The sequence below is a fragment of the Lepus europaeus genome, chromosome 3, assembly GCF_033115175.1.
Source record: "Lepus europaeus isolate LE1 chromosome 3, mLepTim1.pri, whole genome shotgun sequence".
Taxonomy (NCBI): Eukaryota; Metazoa; Chordata; class Mammalia; order Lagomorpha; family Leporidae; genus Lepus; species Lepus europaeus.
The window spans coordinates 53,757,074-53,769,430 of NC_084829.1; the positions used below are offsets into that span (position 1 = coordinate 53,757,074).

At 46.0% G+C, this 12,357-nt stretch overlaps 1 protein-coding gene across 1 annotated transcript in view; it reads right to left on the minus strand.

Moving 5' to 3' along the window:
* Window positions 1-12,357, minus strand: part of GCLC (glutamate-cysteine ligase catalytic subunit) — a 47,161-nt gene that overhangs the window by 14,206 nt on the left and 20,598 nt on the right. The window contains exons 2-6 of the mRNA XM_062186289.1: window positions 11,034-11,146; window positions 9,393-9,575; window positions 5,536-5,649; window positions 3,323-3,381; window positions 3,091-3,224 (exon numbers count right to left, since the gene is read on the minus strand). Of these exons, the coding sequence (XP_062042273.1) occupies window positions 3,091-3,224; window positions 3,323-3,381; window positions 5,536-5,649; window positions 9,393-9,575; window positions 11,034-11,146 (603 nt within the window). The remainder of the gene's footprint in view (window positions 1-3,090; window positions 3,225-3,322; window positions 3,382-5,535; window positions 5,650-9,392; window positions 9,576-11,033; window positions 11,147-12,357) is intronic.

Here is a 12,357-nt window from a genome sequence, read left to right on the forward strand (position 1 = left end):
TCAAAGCCACGTACTGTAAGTTCCTAGAGCTTAATGGTTCTCTTTAGAAACACTTGTAATTAAGATAGGAAAGCAGATATGCAGTTAGTCAAGATTTTTTTTTTTTTTAAACGTGAAACAATGTCTAAGGAAACTTACTGGCCTATGTTTGTTTGAAAGCAGTATATTTCATGCTACTTATATATGTCAGGACAACAGGAAAAAAAGAAAAAAAGAAAAAAAAAAAAAACCAAGATCATTGGCTATGCAAATTCAGCGTAGAGAAATATGACTCCGGCATTCAATTTGGATTTTATACAGTTTTTTTGTTGTTGTTGACAGGCAGAGTGGACAGTGAGTGAGTGAGTGAGTGAGAGAGAGAGAGAGAGGGAGAAAGGTCTTCCTTTACTGTTGGTTCACCCTCCAATGGCCGCTACGGCCGGCCGGCGCACCGCACTGATCTGAAGCCAGGAGCCAGGTGCTTCTCCTGGTCTCCCATGTGGGTGCAGGGCCCAAGGACTTGGGCCATCCTCCACTGCCTTCCTGGGCCACAGCAGAGAGCTGGACTAGAAGAGGGGCAACCGGGACAGAATCCGGTGCCCCGACCCGGTGTGCCGGCGCCGCAGGTGGAGGATTAGCCTATTGAGCTGCAGCGCCGGCCTGGATTATATACAGTTTTGAAAACAGATGGGTGGGATGTATACACACGAGCCAGTGCCTGTTACACTGCAGTGGTTCGGCATGAGGGGAATGCTGGGTTTCGGAGCCTCTGTGTTGACTGCCATCAGGCAGGAGGCCCCAGACTTTGCACTGCCTCAGGTCCTTAGACGCTCCTCCTGATCAGCCTAAGTAACTGGAATTGGACAAGATCTTTTTGGACAATAATAAGCAACTGCTCTTTTCCTAACTTAAAAAAAATTTTTTTTAAAGATTTTATTAATTTATTTGAGAGGTAGAGTTACAGACAGTGAGAGGGAGAGACAGAGAGAAAGGCCTTCCTTCCGTTGGCTCACTCCCCAGTTGGCTGCAATGGCCAGAGCTGCGCCAATCCGAAGCCAGGAGCTTCTTCCTGGTCTCCCATGTGGGTGCAGGGGCCCAAGGAGTTGGGCCTTCTTCTACTTCTTTCCCAGGCCACAGCAGAGAGCTGAATTGGAAGAGGAGCAGCCGGGACTAGAACCAGCACCCATATGGGATGCCAGTGCTGCAGGCAGAGGATTAACCTACTGCGCCACGGCACCGGCCCCTTTTCCTAACTTTCAATTTAAAAAATTATGTTTTGTGAAATTCTTACTCCTTCCTAACATGACTCTAATCAAATTGTGGGTTAAAACAAACATCCCTAATAAAAGCCACAGAATAAATACGAGCTTCAAGTCAGGTCTGGAAGAAGCACTAATGCAAACCTTTGGTTTAAATCATGAGAAAACGGAGCCAAAAGCAGTGAAGGGCGTCCCCCAAGTTCCTGAGTGAAAGCCAACGCCCCGGCACAGGCCTGTGATCTCCCACTCCGGTCTGCCGGGAGCCTGGGCACAGCCACTGGCCAGCAGCACCAGGAATTTAATCAGATCCAGGAAAAATGTTAATTGAATAAATAGAGAGAGGCTATTTTACTTCCTGGGCCACCTAACCAGTACCAAGGCAAACAAACATGAGTTGCTAAATATTTATTCTTTTTTTATACCATTAGATGACTCTGCACAAAAGTAAAAATTTAAACAATCCTTCACCCTTGGATCATAAAATCACTATAGTACTTCCATCAGAGCTCATTTTCAGAAATAATCATCAAGATTTGAGTGATGTTCAACCACCTCAAACTGTCACCAGACGGCAGTAAAAATTAGGCATATGGAAAGGGGATGGTGCCAATGTTCATGGAGTATTCTGCATTTTAAGTTAATATAACAGGGGCCAGCACTGTGGCGCAACGGGTTAACACCCTGGCCTGAAGCGGCCGCATCCCATATGGGCACTGGTTCTAGTCCTGGCTGCTCCTCTTCCAATCCAGCTTTCTGCTATGGCCTAAGAATCCCAGAAGAAGCTCCTGGCTCCTGGTTTCAGATCAGCACAGCTCCGGCCATTGCGGCCATTTGGGGAGTGAACCAGCAGATGGAAGACCTCTCTGTCTCTACCTCTCTCTGTAACTCTTTCAAATAAATAAAACAGATCTTAAAAAAAAAAAAAAAAAGTTAACATAATAAATAGATGCCATTGTGGTGAGCTGTAGAATATTCTGTAGAGTACTCTGTCAAGAGATAGCTTTGGCTGGCGCTGCGGCACAGCGGGTTAAGGCTGCAGCCCGCAGCGCCGGCATCCCATATGGGTGCCGGTTCAAGTACTGGCTACTCCTCTTCCGATCCAGTCTGGTATGGCCTGGGAAAGCAGTAGAAGATGGCCCAAGTCTTTGGGCCCCTGCAACCACATGGGAGACCTGGAAGAAGCTCCTGGCTCCTGATCAGCTCACCTCTGGCCGTTGTGGTCATTTGGGGAGTGAACCAGCAGATGGATGACCTCTCTCTCTCTGGCTCTACTTCTCTCTGTTACTCTGTCTTTCAAATAATTAAATAATTTCTTTTTGAAAAAAAGATTCATTTATTTATGTGAAAGTCAGAATTACACAGAGAGAGAAGAGGCAGAGAAAGAAAGAGAGGTCTTCCATCCACTGGTTCACTCCCCAGTTGACCACAACGGCTGGAGCTGAGTTGATCAGAAGCCAGGAGCCAGGAGGTTCTTTCGGGTCTCCCATGTGGGTGCAGGGGCCCAAGGACTTGGGCCATCTTCTACTGCTTTCCCAGGCCACAGCAGAGAACTGGATCGGAAGTGGAGCAGCCAGGTCTTGAAATGATGCCCATATGGGATGCCGGCACTTCAGGACAGGGCTTTACCCACTGCGCCACAGCTCCTGCCCCATAAATAAAATAATTCTTTAAAAAAAAGATAGCTCTGCATGAATTCATAAAATAGTTTCATTGCTTTCAGAAAGTCATATCAGCTACCATTATAACCTGATTAAAACGTGGTTTTTAAAGACAGGAAACACGCAGGTATAAAGAGAAGAAGTTAAACAGAAACGGATGAGGACACTTGGTCTCTGCGTATTTGAAACAATACCTGAAGACAGCAGTTGCCCATCCCAAATCCCATGGCATCCATGTAAATATGGTCTGGCTTAGAAGCCTTTGCTGCTTCATCATCCTCAGGAAATGTTTCTATAAATGGAGATGGTGTGTTCTTGTCCTTAAATACTGTGTTATTAATTAAAGAAGGGAGAAAAAGGAAATGGTTGAGAATTAGGGATTAGACAACAACTCCACACGTCTCTCCCAGCCCCCTCGCGGCTTACTTGGTACGTTGATGACCACCTTTTCTCCTCTCCTGTGTCGTATATTTCTCGTTAGGGTACTAAAACAGACAACCAAACATGGTAAATTGGTAAAAGGATCTGATTACATGAAAGTAAGCGGGGTGAGTGTTTGGCTTAGCAGATCATTTGCCTGGGAACCACACGGGAGGGGAGGACTTCAGATACTCGCCTCCAGCTCCTGGTCCCGGCTTCCTGCTAGTGCAGGCCATGGGAGGCAGGGGTGATAACACAAACAGTTGGGTTCCTGCCACCAACATGAGAGACCTGGATTGAGTTGCTGGCTCCCAGCTTCAGCCTCGGCCCAGCCCAGGACACTGCAGCTAGGGCATGAACCAACAAATGGCAGTACTTACTCTCTGACTCAAATAAATACATGCAGAGGGAGTAAATGGAATGCAATTTATCTCAAACCAATTATTCAAGGAAGTACTACTGAGCCCATCAAAGAAGGAGGTACTTTTGTCTAAAGGGAGGAGAGAACTTCTACTTTGCGTATGGCCTTGTCTAAATACCGAGAGTTTGTGGATTTAAAAAGCTTCCATAGCCTAGGCAGCTCACGTCAAGAGCCTCTTATGTATGACATTAGTGACCAGCAGAGTGTTGTTAAATTAACAACAGGAGTCACTGTGCACTAACTCCCCATGCAGGACCCGTCCTCAATGAGTTATATTATGAGAGTTAACTGTGATGCTTGTTCTCAAGCAGTGTGTGTGTGTACAAATTGTTGAAATCTTTACTTAGTATATAGCTGGTCTTCTGTGTACAAAGTTAAACTGAAAACGAATCTTAATGGAGCATGGTACTGGGAAGGGGAGTGTGGGCAGTAGGGTGGGAATGGTGGGAGAATAACTATATTCCTAATGTTGTACATATGAAATTTGTATTCCTTAAAAAATTAATTAAAAAGAAAAAATACCACTGAAAACTTGTGTCTAGCTACTCTGAGTTACTCTCAGCCCTTGCTCCTATGGCTCCTGGTTACTTGCCACATCAAGCTCAGGTGCTCATCGCTGAATTTCAATCTAACATTTTCCATGTTAATTGCAAAGACTTCAAACATTAGTACTCACATCCCCCTCACTATGAATCCCCGGGCCTCATTCCTCCCTTCTCCCAGTCTGCAGCATTAATATTGACTCTTCAGAACTATTCTGTCTAACCTAGAGACTACCAGGTACACTGTGGCTACCAAGTGCTCATTAAAACACACTGTCAGAGTCAAGTACACACCACATTGTAGACTTAACGCAAAAAAGAAAAGTAACATTTCCTAATAATTTAAAAATATTGGCTATATGTGGAAATAGCATTTTGAACATTTTCAGTTGTTAAAACATTATAAAATTAAGCTCATCTGTTTTTACTTTAATGTAGCTACTAGAAAACATACAGCCACACGTCTGTGCCTTGATTGTGTTTGCACTGGGCACTGCACTGAGTTTGAATGCCACATCTTCTGTGAAGCTCGCTTTGATCTTCTCAGGCAGAAGCACACTCCGTTCACTAAGGAACATCTCTGGCGTTACCATCTTTTGACATCTGTCATAATCTATCTTTTCTTGTAGCTGAATATTTTCATTTTAAACACCTAACACTTGAAGTTGGAAATGATCTCTATAAATCTTTGTTCCTCCCAAAAAGACTCTGCACACAGCAAATGCGCAGGTCTTTGGAAAAATCCCAATGTCCCTAACTGAGGGTCAGGATCCCAGGCTCAGGTTGATAGGTGAGCACTCAAGGTACAAAGCCAGGGGCAGGCTGTGCAGACTTGAAGCAACTTATAGCCTAAGAACTAAACTAGAAAGCAACAGACCTAGAAGTTAATAGAATACAGGAACAATCTGCCTTTTACATACACCAGGTGGTATACATATTTTACCTTATTATCCAGGAACGAAGAGGGAGATGACTGGATCACACACACCGATGGTAACTTGGGGGGGGAGGTTAAGGGGAAATGTCCCACAATAGATGGATTGAAAAGACTGCTCATAAGGGGGAGGGTAGTGGCCAAACTATGACTTTAAGATGACCTGGAAAGTCTGGGTGCAAGCAGCAACGATCAAGCAGCCGGGGGTGTAGTGGATGTCCGCCGTCTCTTCTGGCTCAGTAGGAAAGCAGCCAGCATCAGTACAGGATAGGAAGACCGTCCTCGTGAAGGGCAACTGCATTTCAACACAGAGCAGACTCACCTGAAGCGGGGGTGCTTGTTTATGGCTTCATCTGGAAAGAAGAGGGACTTGGAAGCTCCGCCTTCGACCGGGTTAGGCTTGTACTCGGGCAGTGTGAACCCAGGACAGCCTAATCTACAACAAAGAAGAACTAAATAGATGGGATTTGTTTTCAGCAACGAACTGCATGTAGTCTTGCCATCACCGCACCTGTCAAAAAGCACTCATTCCTATTACTCCCCCTTGGTGGGGGGCGGGGCTCTAGCGCGGTTTGTGTGCTTGTAAATACTGTGCCCCCTCGCAGCCGCTCCCTCCTGTTTCCTTGTCTTGCTCAGAAGGCTCCTCCTCTGGGATTTCAGCTCCTTATGTATAGGTTTTGCCTGGGTCTCCACTCACCTGCTTTCCAGAGCACTGGCTCAGGCCCTCCCATCTCCTCCCCTAACAAGGACTGACAGCTCAGGAGCTGCTTCCCGTGGGCAGGCAAGTTGTCACAGTTTACAGGTGTCTGCCTACTCAGCTTCTGGGGTGTCCTTAGCTAGCTCTAAACTTCGATCACCTCTGACTCTTGTACACCACCACTGCCCCCAGCCTCCTGCGAGGTTTCGCTGTAATCCGGAAGGGCCACCCGCTGAGAGCGCCCCCTGCAGTCTGAAACCCAGCTCTGTTATCTTATTTGACCTGAAAGACAGCCCTAGTTTCCAACACAGAAAAATGCAGCTCCCCAGTTACTCGTGAACATAAAACTCAAATTCCACATCCCCTGCAGGGCACACCAGTTCTTCCAAGTGAGCAACTAAGGTCAATGTTAAGTGTGCAGTGAGGGAGGCAAAGACTAACCAAGTCAGAGAAAGCAAAACAAGGGAGGCTCTTGTCAGGGTGTAGACCGGTGGCAGAAGTTTTGGCTTCAGGGTCAGGCCTAGCCCATGCCTTAGTTTAACTCCTGCCTTTTACAAAATAAAGTTTCTACTGGTTGCCAGTAGTCACCTATAAACAACTGAAGTTGCTGATTTTATCTGGAAACCAGCTCCTAGCTGCTCTAAGGGCTCCCAGGAATCCCTGCAGCTATGTGGATTCTTTACACATGAAAAAAAGTCCTTTAGGAGGGTAACAGACTTAAATCCCGGGGGATTCCTAGCTAAGCAGAAGCAGGCTGGATGGCGAGAGAATCAGAACATGTGAGCACATGGCAGGTGGAGGGCCGGGTAAGAACCCAGGTTGCTAGCTTCTTTGGCCAACGCTATCCAACAGAGCTCTCTACCAGGAGGGACATGGTTCGCATCTCTGCTGGTCACGCTGAGAACATCAGTGAGGCCAGTGTGGCTGAGGACGTGAAAACTCCCTTTTCCTGCCGTGAGCCAATGAACTTCATTAAAGGCGAGTTGTGACGGGAGCACCGTTTTGGCCTACAATTCCTCACAGAGTAAGCACAGGCCTACTGTGCCTCCTCACACAGAGCACTCCATTCTCTCTCGACCCTACAATGCAAGAAAATGTTCTTTCTTATGTGCTGTGGATGTAAGGGGAGGTATCTAACAACTCACTCACTCAAAATTTCATAATTATTGTCGGGTTCACAAGGCCTAAGATATACTCCTATCCTAATAAGGCTAGACTTAAAAAAAATCATAGCTTTTTGGGCTGGTACTGTAGCACAGTGAGTTAAGCTGCCGCCTGTGACATCCCATACGAGCACAGGTTCGTGTCCCTGCTGCTTCACTTCTGATCCAGCTCCCTGCTATTAGCCTGGAAAGCAGTGGCAAATGGCCCAAGTGCATGGGCCCCTGCACCCATATGGGAGACCCAGAGGGAGTTACAGGCTCCTGGCTTCAACTTGACCCAAACCCAGCCACTGTGGCTATTTGGATAGTTAATCAACAGATGGAAGATCTTTCTGTCTGTCTCTCCCTCTAACTCTGCCTTTCAAATAAAGAAATAAATCTTAAAAAAAAAAAAATAGCTTTTTAGGCCGGCACCGTGGCTCAATAGGCTAATCCTCCACCTGCGGCGCCGGCACACCGGGTTCTAGTCCCAGTCGGGGCGCCAGATTCTGTCCCGGTTGCCCCTCTTCCAGGCCAGCTCTCTGCTATGGCCCGGGAGTGCAGTGGAGGATGGCCCAAGTGCTTGGGCCCTGCACCCGCATGGGATACCAGGAGAAGCACCTGGCTCCTGCCTTTGGATCAGCGCGGTGCGCTGGCCGCAGCGGCCACTGGAGGGTGAACCAACAGCAAAGGAAGACCTTTCTCTCTCTCTCTCTCACTGTCCACTCTGCCTGTCCAAAAAAAAAAAAAAAAAAGCTTTTTAAAAAACTTTACTTCTCTGTCTCAACTCTCTCTTCATAATGATTATAAAGCAACATTTCCAATTTATTGCTTATTATTTTCTTACAGCCAGTTGAACTCCCACTTTTAGTCTTAAAAAATTTATACACATCATACATTTTATAGGCTTCTTGTGCTCACTTTATTAACTGAAAAGTTCTACTAGTAGGCTGATCTTCCTCTGTTCTCCAGAAAGGGCCTGTTAAATATTATAATAAAAGCAAATGGACATTTGCCCTTAGTTTACAAGTTAAAAAAGACTTATAAAGCTAAATCTTTTCTAACAGGGCCAGTGTCCACACAGAGTCATTCTCAGATATTTTAAGAAGCATATGAAGTTTAATGGAAAACTATTTTGTGCCTCCCCCACCAAAAAAAAATTTCACCATTGCCTATCCATACAACTCCTAAATTTTAAAATATAAGACACAACAGTTCTCGTATGTGTTACAAGCTCCTCTTTTTTAAAACTTGCCAAGTCAAATGTATCATTCTCCCTAATGTTAAGGGGAAAAAAGGAAAACACAAAATGCTAGATTTTCCAGGTTACTGATAAGTTGTCAAAAACATGTCAAAAAACCTACTTCTCTGCCTCTGTTATTCTAAGGTTTTCATGATAATCACCCACCAACAGCTCTGCAGCAAGCTGGCTGATTTTGCCACGTTTTAACCCAGGCTGGTCCAGGCTGCTCTTGTCTTCCCAGACTGGGTCCCTTACTCCCCTCCTCAGAGGCCCCGAGACCTGTTCCCTAGCCATACCCATGCCCAGGTGAGGGCTGTGACATGAAACCATGATGTTATATACCCAACTTGACCTTCCCAAGGTCTTTTGCTTTTAAGATAAGAACCAAAATTCTCATCAGTCCAGCCCACCTAGCTTCACCTTACAACACACCTGGCTTTGTTTCGAGCCTCCTGCCCACACAGGAAGCTTGCTTGCTTCTCATTTCCATGAGGCTTGTGCTCCCCAAGGCTCTTCCTAGGACCCTGTGCTTGCTACTCCCTCTCCTGGGACATTCCTTTCCTTCACACTCCTCTTAGCTTCTCCCTAGAACTCTGAACATCATCCTCCCGGGGAGTCCACCAGACAGCCACGTGGCACCCTTTCTCTTTCTCATGGAACCACCCTGATTTTACATGCGTCAACTGACTTGTCCTACTCTGCCTTCCCCCCAGCTCCACATAGCAGGCTGTCTGTGTTCACTCATGGCAACACTGCCATGCTCCATGCACGGCGGGGAGTGGGCACTCAGTCTGCGTGAACGGGAGAGCTAATGACTTGATACCCTCTCTTTCAAACAGTAGAAAGAAGGAAGATGCCAACTTCCTCAAAACCAACCTGTCCACCCCTCACCCACCTGAGATTTTTCCTGCTTGCAGGGAGAGGGAGTGGCCTCCATCCGCGAAAGGAATGAATGTTACAGTCTACCAAATGCCGCATAGGAAGTGTACAACTGCCTGACAAGCCTGAGAATTACAGCAGGGGATGCTTGGGTCACGGCGTGCTCCATTTCTGAGAGCGCCGCTCTCTCTGCTGGGCACATCAACACAGGAACTAACCTGGGAAACGAGGTTATCGTGCAAACAGCCTGATTTTCTCCCAGCAGAGAGGTGGCCTCCTTCCGGCGTTTTCGCATGTTGTCCTCGACAGTGTTGAACTCGGACATGGTTCCTCCATAGGGCTGCCCAGGTGTCCCTTCAATCATGTAACTCCCATACTCTGGTCTCCAAAGGGTGGGATGGCTGCGGAGGAGAAATCATTGAGACCCATCTCATTCTGCTGCTGCAGTAGACTCAACTTTTAAAGCTGCCTGAAATGTTTTGAAACCATTAGGTATAAATGAAGCTAAGAATTCCTTTATAACTCCCCAAAAGTTGTTCATTTTCTACAGCTCTTCAATTATATGAGGGTTAAAAAGAACAGGGCCCAAAATATGTACAAGTAACTGGAAATGCACACAGGACACTCACTGACCAGAACAAGCTTGGCAGGAAAGAATGAGGCCTCTGAGGTGTTTCCAGATCAGTGCCGAGATGCACTTCCCAAAAACCAGGCAGTGACATGGAACTAGAGAGCACATGCCCCATGCCTCGTCTTTTTTGTCTTCTTCTCTTGAGATTTACTTATTTATTTGAGAGGGAGACACAGGGAGGAGAGATATCTTCTATCTGTTGCTTCATTCCCCAAATGCCTGCAACAGCCAGGACAGGGCCAGGCTGAAGCCAAGGTCTGGGAACTCCATCTGGGTCTCTCCTATGTGGGTAGCAGGGCCATCATCTGTTGCCTTGCAAGGCACATCAGCAGGAAGCTGGACTGGAAGTGGAGCAGCTGGGACTCAAACCAGCAACCAATGTGGGATGCAGGTGTGCCAAGCGTCAACTTAACACACTGCAGCACAACGTGCCTGTCATCCTGCTCCTGTATCCCCTTCCCCTGCTTTGTCCACATAAATAAAGGAGCATTTTTAAAAGCAACATGCCAAATAAATTCCATATGCAAGGTTTGTAGGATACCATTCTCTGTGATCCCAGTTATCCTTCAATGATGACTTTTAAAAAAAATGTTTAGGGGCCAGCGCTGTGGTATAGCAGGTAAAGCCGCTACCTGCAGTGCCAGCATCCCATATGGGTGCTGGTTCAACTCCCGGCTGCTCCACTTCCAATCCAGCTCTCTGCTATGGCCTAGAAAAGCAGTAGAAGATGGCCCAAGTCCTTGGGCCCCTGCATCTGATGAGAGACCCAGAGGAAGGTCCTGGTTTCTGGCTTTGGATTGGCCCACCTCCAGCCATTGCTGTCATTTGGGGAGTGAACCGGTGAATGGAAGACTTCTCTCTTTCTGCCTCTGCCTCTCTGTAACTCTGCCTTTCAAATAAACAAATCTTTTTAAAGAAATGTTTTAACAATTTTTTACTGTGCTGAATGCTTAAGTATATCATTGTATTTAATCTCAGCACCCTAGAGTTGGTATTATTATCTCTCCATATGAGGAAACTGAGGCACAAAGAGATTAAATTACTTGCCCAAAGTCACTCAGTTACTGAGTAGAGAAATCAGGATTTGAAACCCGGGCAGCCTGGAAACACAGACTGTGCTCTGAACTGCTATGCTGTCTTGCCCCGTCAAGCCGAGAGGACAGTTTATGTTCCAGTAGCTGTGGCAGTCCCAGAAACACCACACTGCGCTTTCAGTGCGTCAGCTTACTTTGGGTTTGTCCTTTCTCCCTTCTCTTGCAGAGTTTCAAGAACTTCCTCTCCAGACAGGACCAATTGGACTTTTTTATGTTCATGATCAAAAGATACCAACATGTATTCCACCTGTGGACAATAAACGCAAGAAAGATTAACATTTTCCCAGACTTGTGCTCAGTGTGACCTTCATAAAAGAGGATGGCAGGACAATGTGAAGGCCAGGAAGAATCCACGTGAACGGGACAGGCCCGTTTGCTTTTACACCATGGCGTGTAGCAGGCGTTCTCTGCATAATATGAAAACCTGTAAAGAGGGCCAATCAACGGTGGCATTGTTTAAGGATAAGAACTGTTCTTCTCCAATCCCTTCTCTTTCTCCTGTTCCATTTAATGTCCCAGCAAAAGGTCAAGAGGCCTATTTTGACAAATTATACTTCAAAAGAGATTAAAGCTACGATTCTGTCCATTGCAGCTGTATATTCCATCAATTGGATTACTATCAGAAAGGGCTTATCTGAGCATTCCAGCCAATGGTACATTATACTTCCTCAGTGGCAGAATCTGTAATAACCCCACTGCAAGTCCTCTTGTGGAAAATTAAACCATAATTATACATACAGTGATATGGAGATGTTATGTTAGGGGTTAACAATTTTAGTTTATCATGAGTATTTTCAGACAATTTCTCCACTCTGAAACCATATAAAATCTATAACGCAAGGAGTACCTGGTGGGAGTTTGATAAAAAGCAGGAGTTAAATATGCCATCATGAACCAATAGGGCCTGCCATTAACAGTGAATCCAAACAAACCTACTTCCTTTCTATAGTTACACTGCCTTGGCTATTTCATCATGGTAACGAAAAACTAACACAGTCACAATCTGTACTTTAAACAAAACATCCATTGTCCATATTTAAGTGAAAAGGTATGGAACTGGACCATTTAGCCAAACACTTGCAAGCGTCCTTTGCACAATGCACTAAGACAAGTCTCTGCAGGTAACAGGTGGCAGATGATGTAAACCTAGATTCCCAGCCTTGAAACACACACACCCAGAAGCCAGCACTGGGTCTGTGTCTGCACGGCTGGGGCTGAGCTGCTCCCTTCACAAGGCGCACACTCTGATGTGCAACAGCCTGTTCTCTTATTTAGGTGTACTCGCCTGGCCTTGGAAGGTATGTGAGCCATCCATCCCCATCACAAGACACAGTAACACTGAAGATTGTTTTGCTCTTCAGCTAAGAATTATAAAGAGGGAAACATGTAGCAAAAAATAAGCAAGCCTGACATATTTAAACAACCAAAAATAAATCAATTAGTTATTGCTGGTTGCCT